Source organism: Nyctereutes procyonoides, unplaced genomic scaffold (genome assembly GCF_905146905.1).
Source record: "Nyctereutes procyonoides isolate TBG_1078 unplaced genomic scaffold, NYPRO_anot_genome, whole genome shotgun sequence".
Lineage (NCBI taxonomy): Eukaryota > Metazoa > Chordata > Mammalia > Carnivora > Canidae > Nyctereutes > Nyctereutes procyonoides.
In genome coordinates, this window is record NW_026575144.1 from 12827061 (window position 1) to 12851309 (window position 24249).

The window sequence follows — 24249 nt, forward strand, 5'->3', positions numbered from 1 at the left end:
CAGGTCTAAGAGAGCATAGCCAATGACAAAGTTTAAGGGCTTAAAGGTCCTAAAGGTCCAGCAGTCTCTGCTACATCCCTGCCCACCCCACCCCCTCCAAACACTTTGTGGAGGATGGGAACCTAGTCAACTTGAGCTGGAATAGCATAATTTTCAGGTCTGCATGATATAAATTAATTTTCCACAAAACTAATAACCGATCTTATAAGCCATAGTTCTAATTCACTCTATTTCAACTTTCTTATTCTGGGACAATACTGCATACCCCAAGGTACACTCTCCTTTTTTTTCTTTATTGTGGTAAAATAGATCTAATGTAACACCTGCCACTGTAACCATTCTTAGTGCATAGTTCTATGGCATCCGGTACGTTCACATCAGTTGCGTACACTCTGGTTTAAAGGATGCCTACCACTACATCATTTTTTTTTTTTTTAATGAGGGATAAAGTACTGACCTCTCACTTCCCGCTGTTGATACTCTTTGTTTTTGAGAACGGGGTGTGAAATCCACATCCACGGGTGGTGCTTGCGGAGCTGGGGGAGCATGTAATGGGTCACAAGTCCCACCGAGCCCGCCAGGGCAAACAGCACAACACTGAGAAACGGCTGCGAGACAAGAGGGCAATTCAAAGTGTTTAGCCTGGCAGGAGAGGGGAGGGACGCCCATGATAATACATAACACTACTGCCCTTCCCCTCTTCCCTCCAACAGAACAGAGGGCCAACCAAGCCCCATTCTGGTTTCGGGTTTCTGAAAATGTCTTCCAGCTGAAACTGACCTGTGCTGGGAGCCACCAGGTCGGGGGTGGAGAGCTGGCCCCACGAGGTGCAAAGGCCAAGGAAACCTGCTCTCTAGTTTTACTGCTGTTTTTAAAGAGGTTGAGAATGACAAATGTAACTAATACACTTTCCTTGTTAGAAGGAGCTCCTAAGCATACAGTACTTTCATATGGAAGCAGTAACTGTTCAAGCCTCAAGCCAGAAATCCCATCTAGGGCTCTCCACTTTTTTTTTTTAACTGAAAATTATTTTCCAAAACTCCATTTAGCTCCGGGACCTCTTTCTGACTCCTGATAGGGTAATGCCTCCTGTCCCTGCTCCTGGTACAGTGCCAGTCAGCCTGTCTTACTGGCTGGGCTCCAGGACATGTGCTACTGATGCTGCTCTAGCAAACTGCACAGCTCCCCAAGCACAGGAAGACAAAGGATAAAGCACTTGAACCCAGTCTGCAATGTGAACCAACTCTCATCTGGGACGCAACTCCTCACAGCACATAGATATGTCCCTTAAACCTCCTAGCTGGCTCCACTAGCCTGCCAATACCTTGGGACTCCACAACCGGCTGTGTTACTCAGGAAAGTAAGGCGGTGGGGAGACTAGAAAGCCGAATGGATACATACTCGCAAGGACAGGAACACAGTGCTGGCACTGATTGCAAATGACAGAACAGCAGCCACCGAGCAGATAACGAGATCCGATTTTAAGATATCCTTCTGTAAAGAGAGAACCAACTGTAAAAGTCTGCCCGTCTGTGTTTCTCTCAGCAACTCTGTAGTCAGCAGGAAAGTCAAGTAACAGGATACTGACTCTGGATAACATACTCTCTCAGCATACCACTTACCTGATAGGTTCCTAGGGACACACCTGGGTGGACCATAAGGGAGAACAAGGCAAAGGGTGGAGAATGGGGAATGCACACTCCAAGGTTAACCTCCACCAGCTAACCACAGTAGGAAAAAAGTTTTCTACATGTACAAGAGGCATAAGCTTCTTCTGTACAAACATAGATCACATACAAGGTCCCATGATCTCATTAATAAAGGAGGGTAAAGGGCTAATCATCTTGACTTGGTTTTAGATTTGCTTGTATGGAGGCTATTTGCCAAACAGAAGCCTCTTACACATTCACTTATTTCTTTGGACCAGAACAGATTTCACATTTTAATTCACCAGTCAGAGTGAGTAAAGGCCACTTCCAAATAATTTAAATATATATGTGTTATGGACACAGTTGCGGAAAATGAAATGTCAGTTACTAATAATGTTTTATCACATAAAATTGCAGCGTGAGCAGGGGCTGAGAGAAAACAAAGCAAAGTTAGACTAAAGAATGTTATTTGTACTGCATTAATACTATATGGGGAATGGCCTGTTAATGCAAATCAAGCACAATACTGCTGGCTGATAGATCTAAAAGAGACACAAAGGACCATCAAATTATTTTCTTCTACAGAGGCCAGTTTGCTGCAGTACACAATTATTGAACATTTTAAGGTACCACACCCCTGAAAACTCTGAAACCATTGTTATAAATATATCAATATCTTATATTGAAAAGAATTATGCCTCTTAAATAATTGTTTTGAATGTTCTCTGCCAGAAAATTTTAGCTGTGTACATCTGTTTCCCATGTCCTCCTCCCCCTTTTTGCTTTTCTTGTTTTTAAAATTAAAGTGCAGAGTTCTTGCAAGCCGTGCTGTTGCTGGCTTTCTGACTGAATTAATACCCAAGTAGGAAGAAATCAGGAAGACAGCTTAAATGGAGTAATAATGACCTTGAACCATCTGATGAAAATATCAACACAGCTTGGTTAACATAATTAATAATACAGTGAGAAGGGGCGTCCAGGTAGCTCAGTCAGTTGAGCATCCAACTCTTGGTGTTGGCTCAGGTAACTGGTCATGGGATCGAGTCTCGCATTGGGCTCCGTGCTCAGTGAGGAGTTGGCTTCAGGTTCTCTCTCCTTCTTCCTCCCTACCCGCTTTGTCCCTTCATCTTGCCCCCATTATGTGCACAGATTCTCTCTATATATAAATAAAATCTTTAAAAAATAATGATAATGTAGTAAAGAGATATATTCTCAACATCAATTTATCAATTATCTACTAAAGTTGTTTTACAATTCATGTATAGGTATTGAATATTGGAGGAACCATATAGCAATTAACTTCTAGATTTATTCTTAGTAATGATATGAATAATAGGGTTAAAAAGTGGTAAGAATTTCCCTGATTTTTGAGCAGGGCAAATCACTGGTTTTTAATTCTGAATCTATAAAAATGTTGTGATTGCAGGTTTTTACCAAAAATTTACTATTAATAAATAACCACAATTCAAGTATCTCCTTTTATTCCAAAGATTTACAGAAGGCCAGACCTTCCCAGAGCAAAGAACTGCAACTCATTGGGTCTTTAGGCTGTAAAGAGAAGTTAATTTCTCCTTCCCATTTTTCACTGGCATGGTTTTATGTCCCTTAAAAATTGCTGAATGCTTATTAAAAGGAAGATACACATTTTCCCAAATATTCTAATTTAAGATTAAGTGTTATCTATAATTGCCCATCCATCCTTGCCTGAAGGAAAATAGTGGGCCATCAGGGCAGCTACTGTGGGGAGGAGGTTCATGTTTTTAGGTTTTGTGGAAGAGGGAGAATGAGCTCTGATTATCATGATTTTTTTTCCTATAGCTGGATGACATTCAGGAATTCCACTGATTTTCATCAGTGTCCTATGTATCCCTTGTAAATACAAAATACTGCACAGCCTTTATTTATTAAAATGTTCCTCCTGCCCATTTTATTTCTGTTTTGTACTTTTTAAACAGCTCTATTGAGGTATGCCTGATGTACAAAACCCCTGCATATGTATAAAATGTACCACTCGATGAGTTTTGATTTATGTATATCCCTCTGAAATCCATTGCCAAAGTTAGGGTAAGTAACACAGCCATCACACCCCAGAGTTTCCTCTCTTGACTTTTTCTAACCTGTGCCCCCTTCTCTACTCTGTCCACAGACAACCACTGATGATCTACACCATCATGATGGTTTATTTCATTCCCTAGGATGTGTTATAAATGGTATCGTAGAATATATATTCTTTGATCTGGCTTCTTTCACTGAGTGTAATTATTCTGATAGTGATCCATGTTGTTGTCTGTATGAATAGTCCATCTCTTTCATGGCTATGTAACATTCCTTTGTGAGCATATGGCATGTGCATTAGTCCATCTACCTATGAGTAGACATTTCAGTTATTTTCAATTTCTGGCAATTACAAATAAAGCTGTTATAAATATTCATGGCCATGTCTCTGGACATGTGCTTTCATTTCTCTTTGTAAATGCTTTTAGTAGGATGGTTGGATCATGATAGGTTTAGACTTAACTTTTTAAGAAACTGCCAGAGTTCTCCAAAGTCATTGTAACCTTTTTGCATTCTCACTGGCAGTGTATGAGAGTTCCAATTACTCCATATCCTTGCCAACACTTGGTGTAGTCAGTATTTTTTATTTTAACCATTCCAGTGGTTGTGTAGTACAACAGTTCCCAGCCAAGGAAAATTTTACCTCCCCAGGAACATTTGGCAATGCCTGGAGATATTTTTTACTATTATTTTTCAGGGAGAAGGGGGAGTAACATTGTCATCTGGTGGGCAGAGGCCAAGGATGAAGCACATAAATATCCTACAGTGCACAGGGCAGTCCCTGACAACAGAATTAGGAGGCCCAGGAAGTCAATAGTGTGAGGTTGATAAACCTTGGTGCTGTGGTGCCTAATTATGGATTTAATTGGCATTTTCCAATGGCTAATGATGTTGACCACCGTTTCACACACTTTGTTCTTAAAATACCATTTAAAAAAGAATTTTAAAATATGAAATCATTAGGGATAAATTTGACAAAAATGTATTAGACCTGTACATTGAAAACTACAAATTCTGCTGAAAGAAACTAAAGAAATACATAGAAAGATATACCATCTTCATGGATTTAAAGATTCAGTATCCTTAAGAAGTCAATTCTTACCAAACTTACCAAACTATATAGATCCAGTAGAATCCTAAACAAATCCTAACAGAACTTTTTTGTACAAATTGTCAAGCTAGTTCAAAAATTTGCTTGGGAATGCAATGGATCTAGAAAGAGTCAACCAATTTTGGAAAGGAAGAATAAAGTTGGAGGATATGCAATATCTTATTCCAAGGCTTATTACAAGCCTGCAGGAATCAAGTACTGATGGTATTGGAGCAAAATATATATCTAGATCAAGAGAACAGAAGAAAGATCCCAGAAATAGACCAAAAAATATATATACAGCAATGGATTTTAAGCAAGAATGCCAAGGTGAAATGACAGCTTTCCCCTAAATGAGAGAAAAGATAATTTTTTCAACAAATGGAACTGGCTATCTACAAAAAACAAAACAACAAAAAACACCTTGACACTTCACGTCACAAGGTGCATTACAAACCTAACTTAAATTATTAAAACTCAAAGAAAGCATAAGAGGAAATCTTCATGACCTTGGGTTTGGCAAAGTTTTCATAAATAGAACACTAAAAGTGGTATTTTAAAAGGAAAAAAGTCATTAAATTGGAGTTCATGAAAATTTAAAACATTTGCTCTTCAAAATACATTGTTATAAAATGAAAAGGCAAGCCAGGGACTGAGAAAAATAATTGCAAAACATGTATCCAACAAAGAACTTTTACCTGTAATATATAATGAACTTTACAAATAAAAAAAAGAACTCTACAAATCAATAAGAAGTCAAACAATTCCGCCCACCCCCGTTCCTAGCTGCATATGGGCAAAGTTTTGAACAGACTCTTCACCAAGCATGATGGCAAACAATAATTATTGAGCTTTTCAAGCTAGTGCTAATTAACGAAACCATAGAGCACTCTGTTAATGCCGGTAAAAGTAACATCAGCAAAATAAAAAGAAAATAGCTCCTTCTTCCCCTAAGCCACCAAAAGGCTATTACTCTCCTCCAAAAAGTTTATTCCTGAAAATATTTTTTCTTACAAACATCTTTTATGCATGTGCCTTTACAAAAAGTATGAAATGGAGATTTTGATAAACACATTCAGTGAAACAACAGTGTATTTACTGATGTACAACTACTATTCTTACAAAGGCCTCTTTCATGGGTATTGAATTGCATGCCTCAAATGCAGTACAGTGTAACAAAAATGAAAATGTTATGTTTAAAAGCAATCTTGAAAACACCTGGACCTCAGAGACTATTGTTGTGTCCTATGAAAGTAGCCTTTAATACTGTAAAAAGTTTCTAATTTTGGTTTTCTTATTAAATAATTTTGCTGATTTTAATATATATTATACTCCTCTTTCTAAAAGATCTAAGTAAGTGTGAGGTTTTAGTTTTAGTTTGGTTATACAAAAGAATTATTAGTGCTGCCTTCTCCCTTCACATGCTTGAAGGCTAATAACTCCAATTCTGTTGAATTACTTTATTTAAACAAGAGGTTTAGAATCTTTGCTTCATTTTGATAAATATCCTAAGCCCTAAAAGTGAACCATACAATATTAGGTGTTACAAAAATTAGAGTACAAAATATCTGAGCAAAATGCAAATTTAGAAGGTCTCTGCAATATTTTAGTATTAATTAATGTTTCCATTATAGGATAACATAATATTGCAGTGCTCTACCACACAGAGAAGAAAGGGAATATAGATCACTCATGATCGTTATATCCTGACACAAACAGTATTAGCATTTTTATGCTTTCTGGGCCAGTATTTTTGCCTGTGAATGCTGAGGCATGGTTCTAGCTGTCATCACGATGTATATGGCATTATCTATACATATTTTATAAAGGTCTAATCATAGTATGCATATAATTTTATACTTTTTTCAACTGTACTTCTTTCATAAGCAATATATATACATATATTTGTATATTATTGTAAGACTTACTAATAGTGACGAACTAATTTTCCATCTTGTGATGTGGTAAACATACACACACAGATACATACAAACAGCGCTATAGTGGAAACTGGAAACCATAATTTCAGGAACGAAAGTGAATGTGCCATATTTAGTACAAGCCTTCCCTGACTGTGAGGTTATTAGGTTGTCTTCCATTTTTTAACCATGATGAATTATGCTGCAGTCATGATCTTTATGCACCTAGATCTTTTTTTCATATTTGGAATTCATTCCCTAGACAAACTCTGGTAAATCAATTTATTATATTATAGATTATGAATTGTATAATTCATATTGATAGTTGATCAGTTATGCTTTCTCAGGTGATTGTAATAATTTACACAATATATAAACAATATCTAAGAGATCTCATCTTGTCCTACTTGGCAATATTAATATTAATTTATCTTGTGCTGGTTGACTGGACAAAAAAGAATGCCATCTAGGATGCCTAGGTGGCTCAGTAAATTAGACATCTATCTCCTTTCAGCTTAGGTCATGATCTCAGGATTATAAGATGGAGCTCTGTGCTGGGCTCCGTGCTGAGCATGGAGCCTGCTTGAGATTCTCGCTCTCCCTTTCCCTCTGGCCCTAAGCCCCCTGCTCGGGTCTCGGTGCATGTGCATGCACTCTCTCTTAAAAAAAAAAAAGCCATCTAACTTTAATTTGCACTTCTTTCTGTATAAGTACAATAAATATAATTCTAACAATTACTTCTAAATAGTTCGTCCTTCAATTAAGAAATATATATATTGGTATCATTTCATATCATTTGGCTATGGAGTTTTAAAAATTAACCTTTGAATTGTTGGTATAAAAAGGTATTTAACTTTTGTCAAATTTGCAACATTTCACCAGATCAATTTTATTGCCTTTAAATATATAGAAGTTTAAAAGTTTTATGTACTCACATCTAACTGTGCATGTATGTGCGATTATTTCATTTTGTAGATTCCAAGCCTGGAAAATCATCCCCTTTCTAGAATTTGAATAAATGTTTGATTTTATTTCACACTTTTGAAGATTTCATTTACATTTTTAAAAATTGTGAGCCAGACATATAGGAAAGTGCTTAAAATACATATGTACAATTTTAAAAAATAATTATAAAGTGAAATCTCAGTAACTAACCAATTGATTACCAAGAACTCCCTTATGTGGTCCCTGATCACAAACCCTTCTTTCCTCTCTTAGGGGGGTCTATATCAATTATCCTGACTGTGGTGAAAATAAGTTTCTTGCTCTTTAAACAGAATGATTTTGTTCCTTGTGTATGCAATTATAAGCAGTTTGGTTTGCCTATTTTTATCCAAGAGATGGCACTAGACTAGACATATTGGTGTCTTGCTTCCTCTGCTCAACATTTTGTGTCTGAGACTCACCCATATCATTGCATATGGCTCTGGTAAGGTCTCTTCCTTTGCTGGATACTACACATTCCACTGCTGGTACAACTTCCAATGGCTTCAGCTTAGGGCCCTTATGAATAAATGCTATGAGGAACAATCTTATATGTATACTCTGATACAAATGTGCAAGATTTGAGGGGTGCCTGGGTAGCTCAGTCAGTTAAGCACCTGCCTCTGGATTGGGTCATGGTCCCAGGGTCCTGGGATCGAGACCCATGTCTGGCTCCCTGCTTGGTCTGCTTCTCCATCTGCCCACCACCCACTCATGTACTTTCTCTCAAGCTCCCTCTCTCTCTCTCAAATAAATAAAATCTTAAAAAAAAAAGATTTATTCCAGGGTAAATATCTAGGAGTAGAATTTCTGATTGTAGTATATATTTTTTCAACTTTATAATACCAAATTGTTTCTGAAACAGATACGAATTTACACTACTGCAGGCAGTACATAAGAGTCCCCTTGATTTACACTTAATATTGTGAGAATTTTTAATTTTTTGTCAGTCTAGTAAGTATGAAATGGTTTCCTGATTTTTAATTAGTTCACATGCATATTCATGTTTTGGCTATTTTTATTTTCTCCCTGTGAAGTGCACATACAAGTCTTTTGGTCATTTTTAATTGAGATATCTTTTCTTACTGATTTATAGTAATTTTATATTTGGCACAACACTAGTGTTTTACCTACTAAATATTTTAAAAATTGTTTCCCATTCTGTGGCATATTTTTTAAGGTCTCTTTTTGGGTATTTGATGAGTCAAAGATCATAATTTTAATGAACTTCAATTTTTTTTCTTGTTTAAAAAATTATTTCCTGGGCAGCCCAGGTGGCTCAGCGGTTTAGCACCATCTTCAGCCCAGGGTGTGATCCTGGAGTCCTGGGATCAAGTCCCACGTCGGGCTCCCTGCATGAAGCCTGCTTCTTCCTCTGCCTGTGTCTCTGCCTCTCTCTTTCTCTCTCCCTCTCTGTGTCTCTCATGAATAAATAAATAAAATCTTTTAAAAAAATTCTTTCAAAAAAATAAATAAATAAAAATAAAATAAAAAAATTCTTTCCTGTACTAAAACTATCACAGATAACTTCCTTTATTATGATTCTAGTACTTTCAGGTTTTGTTATGTCATATTTAGGTTTATAGCCTATCTGGAATTGACTTTTAAGCAGTGTCACACAGGAATCCTATTATATTTCACTACTGATGAAGAACTCATTTTTATCATTCCATTTTTCCCTTTGTACAGAGTAGAAAGTCACCACCGTGTTTCTATTCCTTTAGTAATTACACAACATTCCAACATGCATACTTCACTTATCACAGTCTTAAGTTAATCAGTATCTTTATTTGTCTCCTGGACATTACTAAGTTTAAGTCTTGGAGTCCATTTCTCCTTCCATCCAAAGTTGTATGTTAGCCTCTTATTCTGGTTTCATAGGGTTAATGTTTGTTTAAATTTCTCTTTGCTTTTTTGATGAATTAGACTTTCCATCTGAGACTGTTTGAAGAATATCCCTCAGAATTACATTTAGCAAGAGTCTCTCAGCTTCTCTTTGTCTGAAATATTTTTATGATGCCCTTCTTCTCTGAAGATATTTTCACTGGGCATAGAACTCTACTGTGGCAGTTACTTTTTTACAGAACATTTAATACATCAAACTTCTGGCTTCTTTGATTGCTTTTGATAAAGGGAGCTTTCCGTTTGTCATTCATTTAAATATAATCCATTCACTTTGTTTCATGCTCTGTGTCTTTGGTGTCTGCAGTTTCACGGTGGTTTGTCCACTGTGGATTCTTTCTTCACTTTACCCTGCTTGTGATTCACTGGTATGCTTGAATCTCTAGATCAGTGTCTCCCATTACTTCTGGTAAATTCTCAGATGCGATCTCATCAGACACCGATTATGCTCATGTCTCTCTCCCATTTTTCTGAAATTCTGATTAGATACATGTGAGATGTTCTTACTGTCTTTCACATGGCTTTGTCTTTATTTTGTATTTCTTCATTTTCTGTCTGTCAGTGTTGCAATCCTGGATACTTTCTTTTGTATTTCAGTTCACTGTCTCATCAGAGGTGTCTAATCCCCCCTGTGTATGTGTGTATTTTTTTTTGTTTTGTTTTCTTAAACTGCTTTATTTTCTGGTTTGTTTTTTTTTTGTTTAGGAAGGTCTGTTTGGTTCTCTTTCAAACATACAAAGATCATTTAATATTTTCTATTGTCTATAAATTTTACCTTTCATTCCTTTAAACACATATATAGTATAGTTGTTTTAAAATCTGTGTCTAGGAACACCTGGGTGGCTCAGTCAGTTAAATATCTCCGTTTGGCTCAGGTCACGATCTTGGGGTCCTGGGATCAAGCCCCACATGGGGCTCTCAGAGCAGTGGAGAGTCTGCTCCTCCCTCTCCCTCTGCCCTCTGCTCTCAATCTCTCTCATGCTCTGTCTCGTGTTTTCTCTCTCTCACACTGTCTCAAATAAATAAAATCTTTAAAAATTTTTAAAATAATAAAACAAAACAAAATCCGTGTCCAATAGTTCCAATATTTGATGTCCTTGAAGATATGTTTCTGCTGGTTCCTTGTTTCCTTGTGCAAGTTTTATTTTTATTTTTTTTTTAATTGAGAGCTGCTCATTTCCCTTAGAAAATTGGTTTGGGGAACACCTGAAAACCTAGAAGGAAAGAATCCTCTAGAGAGACTTCATGTTTGGTTTGGCCATGAGGTGTTTTTCCAGTTGGGAGCCACTTCAAACTCGATTCCTAAATTTAGGGGTTTTGTGCCATGCAGGTTTTAGGACTTGGAAGAAAGCCCACTGCAGACTAAACATCTCAAGGACTCAACTGTTGTTGTTGTCCAACACAGGTGCATCCGCTAGCACTCCCATGGTGCCGAGGAGGTTGGAAGTGGTTGCTTGTGGTTCATCCTCCCACTGAGGGTGGGTGCTTCAGTGTCCCAGCCTGACAAGCAAATGGTCTCCCTTTGCATATCCACTCTGGCAGCTTTGGGCTGTAATTTCTCTTCCCCAGAGTTTGAAGGTTGAAAAGTGAGGCTCAGGATCCCCTGGGTGAGCAGATGTCCTTGAGGCAAAAGAAGCTTCCTGCTCTGCTTCCTCACCATTCTCTGATTCACTCAAACTGTAACTTAATAATTCTTTATCCTTTTGTCAGTTTTGTACCACACTGAAGAGGGACTTTTTTTTATTTTATTCAGAATTCTGTTTTAATCAGAAGAGAGTTTGGCTATAATAATTCAGCTTGGCATAGTATCAGAGATGGAAAAGTCTCATTTGATCTGTGTCTTTCTAACTTATATTGCTGTCTGGTGAGGAATCAGCATGTAGAATTCTTTTTCCTCTCCCACTACTAAACAATGACCTCCACACCATATGCTGATTAATCCATTCTTGATTATGACATTTAATTTTCACATAATATATTTGTATAAATAACTTGCCTCCATTTTGTGTTTTACTGACTCACTAATCCCATTCTCTCTAGTCTTGGATGAGTCGCATCTTTTTTTTCCCAATTACTCAATCTTTATTATATACTTAAATCCCAAAGTACTAAGTTCCTCTTTCTTATTCTTCTTTTTCAGATTTTTTTAAAGCTATTATTAATCACTATTCTAAATGAACCTTAGAATCATTTCCCCAAGTTGTGGATATAATTCCTCCAGAACTGTTTTGAACAATATTAATCCTATAAATTTATTTGAAAGAATTGGCATTTAATAAATCTCAACCTTCCTATCCAAAATCAGGTTATGTCTATTTATCACCACTTATTCAGAACTTCATTTACATTTTAATAGACTACTGTGGTTTCCTTGATTTCTGACAGAACTGGTAAAATCATTCCCATTATCAATTCATATATTTTGTTGCTATTATGAGTAGGATCACATTTTCATTATATTGTCTAAGTTTACTTCTGATGTGTTAGAATGCTCTTGCTTTTCTAAATTTTCTAGGGGTATTTATGCATTCTCATATTGATCAGTTGATTTTAATAAACTTTTCTGTGCATTCTAGATGTATAAAATAATGTAATCTACTTTTTTTTTTCTTTTAAGACTTAACACTATCCAGCACTTCCAAAACAATATTCAATAATATGAATATCTTGGCTTCCTATTTTAATGGTGATTTCATGCATGTTTAATAAATATATTGGCACTTAGCACATTGAACGTTTTAAATCCATTGTGATGTTTTATGTAGTGCTTCATGCTCCAACCTCAAAAAAAAAAGAAGCCCTGGTCCCACACTATATATACAGCAACTCTATACAGCATGGCCCCTGAAACACCTAGATGATAACAAACAATGGTTAAAAAGAAGCTGTTTGAATTGTACAGATAAAAATGAAGAAGGTTGTTTTGTTGTCTATTTTTTGCTTCTAGGAATTGAGAAAAATAGATACAGTGGAAGTAACATATCCAATGGGTGAATATGTGAAGTGGGTGAAGAGGATTGAGATTGATGAGGATGAGTGAGAATAGAAACAGAAACACCAGGCTCCTGAGGCCGGTGGATAGGAGGAATCTGTTGCATTTTGTTAATGAACTGAGTGCATAGTTCACATTGGGTATATGGGAATGTATCAGCCCCCTGATGGAGTTCTAGGTATTTCTTTTTCTAGATCAAGGGCCCTGGAAGCTCAGTCTCTGGAGACAGCCTTATAAACGTGCAGATTCCCCATCACAGGCCAAATGAATTGGAATAGGAAGAGGGGTTGGAAACCTGATCTAACGAGGCTCCTTAGGGACTACTCATACGAAGTGAAATTTAAGGAGAGAGAGAAAGCAAGAGAGACAAAACCCGAGACAAGAAGGGAAACCTTGTACTAGGTCACAAAAGGTTTTATATACCAAACTGTAAAAACTGAATCTGCTAGTCCTGTTAAAATATTATCATCTTTAAACCAGAAGACTTTTCAGAGCAAAGAACACACATATCACATTATGTCACCTATAAGCTTATGTGCTCTGCATTATACAGAGCATTTCCAAGTGTATGAAAACTTACTAAGGCAACACCTAGCGCACTGCATGTAATTATCCTAATGAAATGCTAGCAACATCTGCCAAGCAAATTTCTTGCCGGATTTCATCATTATTCGCATGTTATTTTCAATGCAATAAATCAGAAAGCATCTTCATCGTTAATGAAATCTAGGAACATTTGGGAAGAACGGTCTTTCTCAGATGTCCATGGGAAAACTTTTAGGTTAACATCAGGCCATTCCCTGGCTCTTAGAGAAACTGACCTGGGAATGTCAGCTTGATCTCGTGAGTCTCCTTGGCATCAACTTTAGAGATCAGGTTGTTAATGCCATGTTTCAGTGTCAAATGTTTTCCTCCCGTTTTAGCCGACCATACCTCAGTCCCACCGTTTCACCTCCTGCCCTGCTTGCAAACACACCCCTACTTTGAAAATTCATAAACCATGCCCTTATTCAAAGAAACCGTGCTTTGGTTCCTTTGTGGTGGCAAAAAAGCCTCGAAGTTTCAACTTTGCCTGCAGCCACGCTCAAAGGCACCGGGGGCTGAGGACGAATTTTTTTAAATGTTATCATGTTGACTGAGTCTCTCACATTGTCTTGAAATTGCAGACAGCGGTCTAATTCCCCTAAATTCAATGGAATAGACTATGCATCAGGTGTGAGCACTGTGGAGGCCAAGCCAAACAAGACCTGGGCTCCTGGCTGGAGGAGCTTGCAATCACTGAGTCATTGACTGCTTTTCTGTCAATTTGTCATTCCTAAAAAACAAGGAAAAGCATGACTTTGAGATAGCAGGCCGCTCCAAGCTCAACACTCAAAGGAATGGGAGGTTATATAATCAAGGAACATGGCTTTTGAAAGTCGTAATGTTTGGCAGTTGATACCAAAGAGGCTACACCTGCTCCAAGAATGTTTGGAACCACACCACACCATTTTCCTGCTGAACTAAGAAAGGGTCTCCTTCTCTAACAGTCTTTGTATTCTGTTCTTTCCTCTTTCTTTTACTCTTTTCTTTTCCCTTCATGTGCTCCAACGAACATAGTTGCTCCCTTCTCCAACATCACTGCCAAGGGCTCCTAACAAAGGCTGTGCAAATGTGGGCCTTGAATGTGGGCAGAGTAAGCTGAGCTCAGCACGAGGGTGAGGCCATAAGGGGTGGAGAGGGCTGCCTGGAGCGCTTCCGGGACCAGCTTGGCCCAAGGTTTATTGCAGAAGCTTTTACTTGTGTACAGCTGGCCTGCTGCATGGTGCCAGCAGGGGGCGGAATTGACTGAACTTGTTTCATTTGAAGATCCAAGCAACTGCTGTCAGCTGAGGACCACAAGACTGCCTGTGACATGTACAGCAATTTGCCTTCAAAAGGCTCTAGTGGGTTCACACCCACCAGACAGCTCAACAGTCCACGTGTCAGCTGTAGACCAAGACAAGGCACCTGTTTCTGCACTGGTGACCCTCATTCCCAGCTAGCCAGAGCCCCACTGAGGACCTGAGCTTTGCCAGCAAGTTCCACACCATGTTAAGCAAAAACCCTTCCGTACATTATATCACACAAATATCTCACCACTGAATCTTTCATCTTCTTGGGGAGAGGGTCTGCGGCCAGCTCTTCCAGGTTTTGATGTAAAAATTTAGGAAGCAATCTACAATGAATAAAGGATCTGAAAAGGAATAAACACACAGGTTTTACTTTTTAAAATGTGTGCATACTGGGGTGCCTGGGTGTTTCAGTTTTAAGTGCCTGCCTTCAGCTCAGGTCATGATCCTGGGGTCTCAGGATGGAGTCCCACATTGGGCTCCCTGCTCAGTGAGGAGTCCGCTCCTCCTCTCTCTTTCTCACTCACTGTGTCTCTCAAATAAATAAATATATCTTTTTTTAAAATGCGCATATTACATTGCTTAAGGTAAACTGCCTCACCTGACACCTCACACTCTCAAATGACAAAAGCAAGGCCTCTCTAATTAATTCATAATAAAGGAAAAGAGGTACATATTCAAGTCATCACAAATACACTGCTTTGGTTTTCAGATTCCTTCTTAGTTCAAGGATTCAAGTACCTGGAAAAATACGGTCTCCTAGTTCAAGGAGTCAAGTACCTCGAGAGGTACTGGCACCCAGACAGCCATGGCTGAGCTCTCAAAGACTATTTTGATCAGCCCACCAGGGCTTCATCCTCACAAAAAAAAAAAAAAAAAAAAAAAAAAAAAAAATGGCAGCAAAACTCAACACTTCAGCAAAATATTTGACATGAAACCCTGTGCAAATCATGTTTAGCCTTTGCTCACTTCTTGTGCCTTCCATTTTGCTACATGTGGGCAGCCTAAATGATGGTTTCTCAGGCTTCCAAAGAGGTATAGCTATCTTAAGTCAAAATCTTCTGGTAAATTCGGAAAAATTACATGAGATGACGGATTATCTGATTACAATCAATTGGTTGATGTTGGAAACTTTGGCGTCCCACGAAGTGCTTCCATTTCCAATGTGCATATTTATCAATGATCTCAAAGATAAGATTAAAGGTAAGGAATGCCTGGGTGGCTCAGCGGTTGAGCGTCTGCCTCTGGCTCATGGCGAGATCCCCGGGTGCCAGGATCCAGTCCCACATCAGGCTCCCTGCATGGAGCCTGCTTCTCCCTCTGCCTATGTCTCTGTCTCTGTCTCTGCCTCTCTGTGTGTCTCTCATGAATAAATAAAATCTTAAAAAAAAAAGATTAAAGAGGAGATAGAAAAATATATTTCAAGTGGCTGAAAGTCATTAAATACATTTTAAATATAGGCGCGTATTTCACTTTGAACCCAGGCAGCACAGCTGTGTTGGGAACAAAAAGCAGAACAAAACGCAAACCTTTCAGAGATGCCCATAGTCTCATGTCCTCAGGGTAACGGCCCAATGGCGCTGCTTTAATGGACCCACAAAGGACCCTTGTTGAGGTGGGAGTTGGCCTACGTTCACTCAAGGGAAAGTCAAAAGCAGCCCTTGGGAGCTAGCAGTCATCTGTTCCCCACGTTGTGCATTTTGCTCCAAAACTCGCAAAGGTGAAGCTTGCTGAGAGCTGAGCCTAGATTTTCCTTGGTTTCTCCCGCCCCCTGGTCAGCCGGGTGAGCAACCTCCCCTCCCCTTCCCCTTCCCTCCCCTCCCCCCTCCCCCCTTTCCCCCTCCCTCCCCCCTTTCCCCCTCCCCTCCCCCCTTTCCCTCCCCTCCCTCCCGCGCCCCGACCCCGCGGCCCGCGCCCTCCCCGCGCACAGCCGCGCTCCGGCTACTCACTCACAGGAGCACGGAGGGGTCGCTGCTCTGCCGGCTCAGGTGGTAGGAAAGCGCAACCAAGAGGCCGCAGAAGGCGGAGAACAGCGCCGGGATGTGCTGCGTGCTCCACGGTTCCTAGGGGAAGGCGGCGGGTACCGAGTCACTCGGGGTGTAGGAGCTCGGAGGTGGCCCGCGGGGCAGCCGCTGGGTGAGGGGCGACCGTCCCGCCGACCGACCCGCGGGCCCCGGGGTCGCGCACAACGACTCTGACCCGGGAAAGGGCCGGGGCCGCGACGGCGCAAACTAACTGCACACCTTTATGGGCAGATTTACTTCCTCTTTTCGGAGAATATTTTTTACTTAATCTATGTTTTACTTGATCTTTCTCTGAGATTCAGTTTAGGATTTATAAGATGAAACATTAAACGCGTTGCCTCTTTTGAATTCATATTAAAGATAATGATAAGAACTGTACTTCCTAGTGTTTATTTAATCAATGGTTTAAAAGGTATAAGACACCTAAGCATGGCATAAGAGATCAACTGGGGGATGAATGAAACTCAGTACAAATTAAAGACAGTCCCTTGAAGAAAGAGAAAAAATGGTTTGAAATGGAAAGAGCCAGAGGCACTTGGGTGGCTCAGTCAGTGAAGCATCTGAGCCCCTGAGCAGCTCAGGTCATGATCTCAGGGTCCTAGGATCCAGCCCCTCATCGGGCTCCCTGTTCAGTGGGGAGTCGGCTTCTCCCTCTCCCTCTGTCCTTCCTCTGTACTTGTGCTCTCTCTCTCTCTCACTTTCTCCTTCTCTCCCTCTCAAATAAATAAGATCTTTAAAAAAATGAAAAGAGCCAGACACTTCAGGTTTAACATGATAGTACCATAGACGCCAGAGATCAATCCACTGTGCTCTGGGTGGAAGAGAAGAATGCAGACAATATGTGTCCCCACTGTGAGCGATGTGGGGGGCCTGGGAAACCACTCTTGTCCACCTGTACCCGGCACACCTTCCAACACGCGCATGTCATACACACAGAAACCTGCAATACATTCAGCCCTTCAGTGACCACGGACAGGATCTACTGGTGCCTTCCAAAAGGTATATCTACTACAGGCCTTCAACACCTCTCAACCTTTTGATCCTTTAACTTACCAAATGTTTCATCAGGGATGGAAAAGTTGCTCATTAGAGTTAAAACAAAATATACCAATGGATGAGTCAACTGTGATGGTTTCGTACTTGTGACTGCTAAGATATGCAGGAAAAACAAATGTTACGCTTAGTTGAGGGAGCAGTTTTGTTTTCACAGGCCTCACTTCCCTAGAAATTAAATGCATTTCTTTATCTCGCCCACCATGAGAATCTGGCAGCCTGAGAGAGCAGCATCTGGAGGGGAAATGAAGAGAGCAGCCCTGGTGCTGGCTGCGAACCCCACAGCTAAATAGGCTGGAGATGACACTGACCGGTTCCACATATACCCTGCTCGTAAGCAGCCTCCCCCAGGGACACCTGCAAGTCACTCAGACCAACTCCAAGTGTTCCTCTAACTTCCCCAGCGCCCTGAGGGGGCCATGGCAGCCTTCCTGACATCCCTGATTCCCTGCAGATGCCTTCCCCCAACACACACAATTCACGGGGAATACCTGTCCTCTGCTCCTCTCTCCTGCCTTTGGAGCTTCCTTCCCATGAGGGCAGCACCTCATCACAGTATGGGCTTCGAGCTGGGGAGACCTCAATCTGAACCCCGGTCCTTCCACAGATGAGCTATGTGGCCTTGGCTAAGTTACTCAACATCTTTGAATACTAAGTTACTTTCCTCCTCTTTAGACGAAGAACACAATACCACTCAAGAGTGGCTGTATACTCTTCTGTATCCCAGGCCATTTTTTAAAGTTTTTGATACGGGAGGGTCCAGTGCAGCCCCTTTGTGGTGATTGACAGCAGGGCTCTGAACCAGAAAGCTGGCCATCTGGAGAAATATTTCTTCTCCTATTTAGACGAAGAACACAATACCACTCAAGAGTGGCTGTATACTCTTCTGTATCCCAGGCCATTTTTTAAAGTTTTTGATACGGGAGGGTCCAGTGCAGCCCCTTCGTGGTGATTGACAGCAGGGCTCTGAACCAGAAAGCTGGCCATCTGGAGAAATATTTCTTCTCCCTCGTCCCCAGTAGGCTGATCCTCACGTGTCACCATTACATCCTTCAACACCTGTCCAGTCCTCCCTTCTTTCATTGCATCTCACTAGCTAAGGCCTCCACTGTCTCTCTTTCCAGTTCTACTGCTGATAGCTCCATAGCAAGAGGATCAAACACCAGTTCCCCCGGTGCTCCCCATTTTGCAGTCCCCACAATGTGTTTTCCACGTGGCAACAGAACGGTCCTTCTCACCTCAAAAGCACATCAATCGTATTAGTGCCCTTTACTCAGCATTTTCCAGTGATTCCTCATTGCCTACCAAATAAATTTACTCCACAGGAAGCGACAAAGGTCAATTGGGATCTGACCCCAGCCCAACTTTTCAGCCTCATTCCTCGCATTTAGAATATGCACAGCAGCAAATCCATAAAGATACACTGCTTCCTCCCTACTGCCTTCACACACAGGGCTCCATCTGTACAAGGGCTCTTGTGCTCTGGCCCTACTCCACTCTCCTCCACCTGGTGAACTCCTATTCATGCTTCAGAACCCAGGATAAGAAGTCCCACCTTCTTGGCACAGCCTCCCCTCCTCCTAGGCAGATTGGAGCTCTTCTCTGTTCCTCAATAATACTTTTAAGCACTTCTACTTGAACACAAGATATGTCGCTTCAGTTAGCTGTAGGCATGGGTAGGACTTGCTCTCTCATCTCAGAGCCGTGGACCACAGCTGTGCTTAGGACAGTCTCCAGAGGGGAAAGAGCCCTGAGTCTTTCCCCTGTACTTGGCACAAATGTTAGCACATCAATATGTCCGTGAGTGAGTGACTGCAAGGTCTCAGTTTTCACGGTTACATCAGGCCTTCCTCTATGACCTGTGTGGGAAAGAATTCCCAGCTAAGAAAAGGGTGAAAAAATTAAGTAGCTTAAATCAAATGTCGTCCAGGCAGTAAAGTGCCAATGACATAATTAGACTCTCAGAGAAAAGGTTATTCTTCGATCTTGGAACTCACATTTCCTTTAAATAGCAGCCCCAAGAGCAGAAAACTTATTCTGAAGTTTGAGAGCTTTCTTCTTTCCTAAGAGTACATTCAAGAAACATTTATTGGCTACCTGCTATGTGCCAGGCACCAAGGTGCACACTTGTGAGGGGGTGGACTCAGGGACAGGGAGAGGAGGAACATTGCAGTAAGGTATGGCAAGCCACATGATGGTGACAAGCCACATGATGGTGAGGCAGGAGGCGCTAGGCACTCGCAGAGCAGGAAGCAGAGGTACATCAAGCAAGTGGCTTTTAATTGCACAGAAGAAATGCAGGAGCAGGTGGTCCTTCCTCTCTGGGGCCTTCTGGACAGGCCAAGCTCTCAGCTCTTTGGATGCCTGTGTGCAGATGGAGCTGCCACCCCGCTCCTCCCATATACTCCACTCCCTGCTCTGGCCTCTCACCTAAGGCTTCATATTTGGCTGTTACAAAAACAAAGACAAAAAGCTTTCCAGGAAGGAAAAACCTGCAAAATTTTATTCTTTCCATTGATTCCTCTGCCTTTACCTATGCTGTGTATTTAATTCACCATTCTGTGAAGGTAGAGGCCTTCCTTTTACATGCAGCCCACAAATATGCAAATACTGGGGGGCGGGGAATCACTCTGAGAAGGATTTAGTAACCTCGACCATGGAAATAACTGTTACTGCAGGGAACAGAGAAAATGCCAAGGGAATAAGCACTGGCCAGAGGTGATTCTAGGCTCATCACTTCCCGGAAAAAATGAGCCTGTGGAAGGTCCTTCCCTTCTCCGTAGTCAGCTTCCTCTGCTGTGAAAGGTAACAATGGCACCTTTCTTGAAGTATTGCTATCGTGACCCAATGAGATATGAAATTCAGCCCTGCCCACTGCAAAGCAGCACGGGAGTGGAAAAGGAGTACCCGTGATGGATGGTCTTCAGACAACAAATTCAATCCGGACTAAATCTATTTAAACAATCAAGTTTACCTACTTTACCTGCCCAATACCCTTTACCTAATCTTCTCTCTTTTATTCTTGACTTAACTAAATCTCTCCAAAGCAAACAGGAAAGGTTGTTACTGAGGGACCCTTCCTCCTTACCTGCTAAGATAGCATTTGGAAGAAGCCAGTGGATGGTAAAAATATCAAGTCAGAAACAGTGGAGGAGGAGGTGAGTGGTGTCCCTGTTCCTTCTACTTCCCAGCATTTGTCTCGGTCTGTGATGACAGATCTGTGTAAGTGGCCATTCGATTGACATCTGACTCCTCCACTGGGCCCAGCCCATGGACAACAGGGACTCATCTACCTTACCCCAGTGTATTCTGAAGCCCTTGTGCCCCTGGCCCTGAAAGGCATTTAATAAATATGGATGGAACCAATGTACTGGGTCTGAGCAGCTGTTACTTCCTTACTATATAATGCAGACTCAAGAAGGGGAATGGCATGGATCTTTTTACATATCTATAAGTACACAGGATGTCCATCTTGTGCAGTGCACAGCATCGGCTCAAGCATAATACACTTCCATCCTAACTCTGCTGTTTTTTCTAAGACACTGGGCAAGCCACAAAGCCTCAGTTGCCCTATCTAAGAGAATTTCATAGTGCACACTCCTTGGGTTGTTATAAATATTGTATAAAATACTATATGTCAAGTACTTAGAGTAGCCAGTATATGAAATGCTCAATAAATGTCTGCTGTTACTATAATCTTTACTAAATTACCAACTCAGTCCAAATGGGCTTCTGTAACAAAATATCATAGACTCATAAAGAGCAGAAATGTATTGCTCAGGGTTCTGGAGGCTGGGAAATCCCAGATCAAGGCTCCAGCATATGTGGTGTCTGGCTAAAACCTACTTTCCCTCCAGATCTGGCTCCTTATTGCTGTGTCCTTACACAGTGAAAGGGGTAAGGGAGTTTTTCAGTCTTTTTTTTATAAAAGCATTAGTCCCATTCATGAGGATCCCCCCCCAACTCCTAATGCCATCACCCCGAATGCCAATATTTCAACATATGAATTTGTGGGGAACACAGACATTTAGACCATGGCAGATATATAAAAGGTCTTAAGAACGGCAGCAAAATCACATTTCCTGAAAACATTTAAGATTGACCTTTAGTCCTTCTCCATGAAGAACAGTGATTTTTGTAGATCCTTTTTATCCTTCTGTTGTTATAGCCCAGACAGAAAGTAGGGAAAGGGGAACCCTTCTCCGAGATAGGAATGGGACCTTACCCAGACATGGTGTTAGTATCCCAAGCTGCACTGTCTGAATGCACAGGTGCCTCTCATTTATTATTTTAAGTCATCCCATTCCATCTGGTGGCAAACATCTGTACTCACTCCTCCATACATGTGATTTCTTTTACGTATAACTAATGGCTTCAGGCTAAACTGTCAGACCTGAACAAATGGCAGTGTGGCCACAGGACAGGACACAAGTAATGAATAGTTCTTTCAACAGTATAAAGTAGAGAGATGCCAGAAGGCCTATGCATTTTGCCCAGAGTAAGGGTAGGATGAAGGATGACAAGGGGTCCATATTCCAAGCACAACGTTGAGTGTTTTCCAGCCCAATCTTCATACAATCAAGTCTTGGAACCTGGGCTGACCTGAACTTTGGCAGATTGTAAAAAGGCAGACCACCTGGATCTTCCTCAGCTCTCTACTGGGAACAGCCTCAACTCCAAGTTCTTATTTTCAACAGACACAGATATAAAAATAGATAGATTCTTCTCTCGCTCTTACTCTCACTCTCACTGTATATATGTATATAGAGCTACTTGGCTACTTGGATATCAAAATGAGTTCTTTCATTTTGCAGGGTGTCAAAATTTGCAAAACTATGCTATCTTCAAGAAAAATAATTTTAGCTTCGAAGAGATCTCATAGCTGAGCAAGACACACCCCTTCAAATTATTGATCAAGTAAGAAGACAGAAAGAAGGGAAAAGACTTACCCAAGGTCTGAAGACCATGATGAAGCCCCTAGCTTAGTGCTGTGTATACTCCACTACCCTAAATGTTTATATAGCTAATTGGACAAAATATGAGCATATCTCACCACCTTCCATAAAAAAATGTTAGTACTTTTTGTATGATCATTTGATTAACAGTTCCTGGCTTCATAGGCTGTTTTTATTCATTCCCCCATTTGACGGCGCTGGACATCTATGAGGTAACTGCATGTTCAAGGGCTTGCTGTGACACACAGCAGAGCAAGAGCCCAAAAAAGTAATCTGGGGGAGGAGCTCAGGGTCACCCTCTGGAGGACCAAAAAAGGAGCTGGGATGCAAAAGGAGAAAAGGAATGAATGTGGGGAGTGTGCTCCAAGTCATGAAGAGGTGTGACATTTCCAGGGAACTGGTTATGTTGCAGTATGGGTATCACTCGGTGTCATTCTAAAGGTACAGCTCCTAAAACACAGATGAAGATTATAGAAATAGATAAAAGAATGGGAAGTAGTTAAGCTTGGAGGAGATACATGGTAGGGAAATGACCTTTAGGGTTTATTATCCCATAATTCTCCATGCTGGGAAGAGAGGCAGCTGGGTGCCATCGACTGATGATCAAACAAGAGGGAATATGCTTTGGCATCAGCGGTGGAACTTGAATGTGATGTAAGGACTTCCTGACACTAATGAATATATCAAGTTACAATAAGGGAGATACTAGCATTTCCTTTTCATGCATTAGTTTAAAGCACAGATATTTTCCTTGGAGACCAAAGACTGAAGCATGCCAGGAAGGAAGAAAAAAAGGAAGGAAAGAAGGACAGAAGGAAGGGAGGGCAGCTTACTGAAAGCTTTCCTCATGCTTTTCTTGCATAGAACAGATTACTGCCTAACAGCTCCATTATCTACCATCCACACACATGCATGTGAAGTGCATACACAACTAATAAACAAATTGAGTATAACTAAAAAAAAAAAAAAAAAAAAGAAGAAGAAGAAGAAAAAGAAGAAGAAGAAACTATCCAGAATTATTTTATAGAATTAAGATGGAGAGAGCAACAAGATAAACTGCCTTGGTCCCATTTTTTTTTTTATTCCTTTCTCCTTAATCTTCTGATTGCTGTCCAGGCTGCCCCTTGCTAATTGCCACCCTCCTGCTCCTCCCTCCAGGACCTGTGCTTCTCCCCCTATCCAGTCTCTCAGGCAGCACTGCACTGCCCTGCCCTGTAGAAGACCATTGGTGAGATGGGCAACAACTTTCCACTGAACTGAGAGCAATCCCAGCCACATTTCTAGAAGGAGCTGAGCTCTTTTTATTTTAATCTTTATTTGGGGGATAAAGAAGGTAATATTGATATTTGAGGAAGAAGAGAACTTTTGAAAAAAAGAGGACCTTTGAAAGGAAACAAAGAAATGCACTGTGTATTTTATCTTAGTATAGTTCAGTTTCATTTCCACAAAGAGAAGCAGAATGGAAGAGGTGAAGTACTAACTCACATTACTAATGGATTTTTGTAAGTAAACTTCTCTATTTTAAACATATATGTATTAGTCTTGAATTTTATATATGTTATTTATACACAGACACAATCACACATATGTACATGTACACTCTATATACATATGCAGGTATATATAAATATAAAGATTTATATATAAAGATATATAAATAAAATACAAATATATATGTGTGTGTGTGTGTGTGTGTGTGAAGATTTTAGAGGGAGATAAGGTTTTAAACAATCTATCACTCACCGATAATGAAGT

At 40.6% G+C, this 24249-nt stretch overlaps 1 protein-coding gene across 1 annotated transcript in view; it reads right to left on the reverse strand.

Annotated features, from left to right (window-relative positions):
• The window catches only part of PCNX2 (pecanex 2), a 291225-nt gene that overhangs the window by 144535 nt on the left and 122441 nt on the right, over nt 1-24249 (reverse strand). The window contains exons 16-19 of the mRNA XM_055308988.1: nt 16416-16525; nt 14710-14806; nt 1402-1494; nt 458-608 (exon numbers count right to left, since the gene is read on the reverse strand). Coding sequence (XP_055164963.1) covers nt 458-608; nt 1402-1494; nt 14710-14806; nt 16416-16525 — 451 coding nt within the window. The remainder of the gene's footprint in view (nt 1-457; nt 609-1401; nt 1495-14709; nt 14807-16415; nt 16526-24249) is intronic.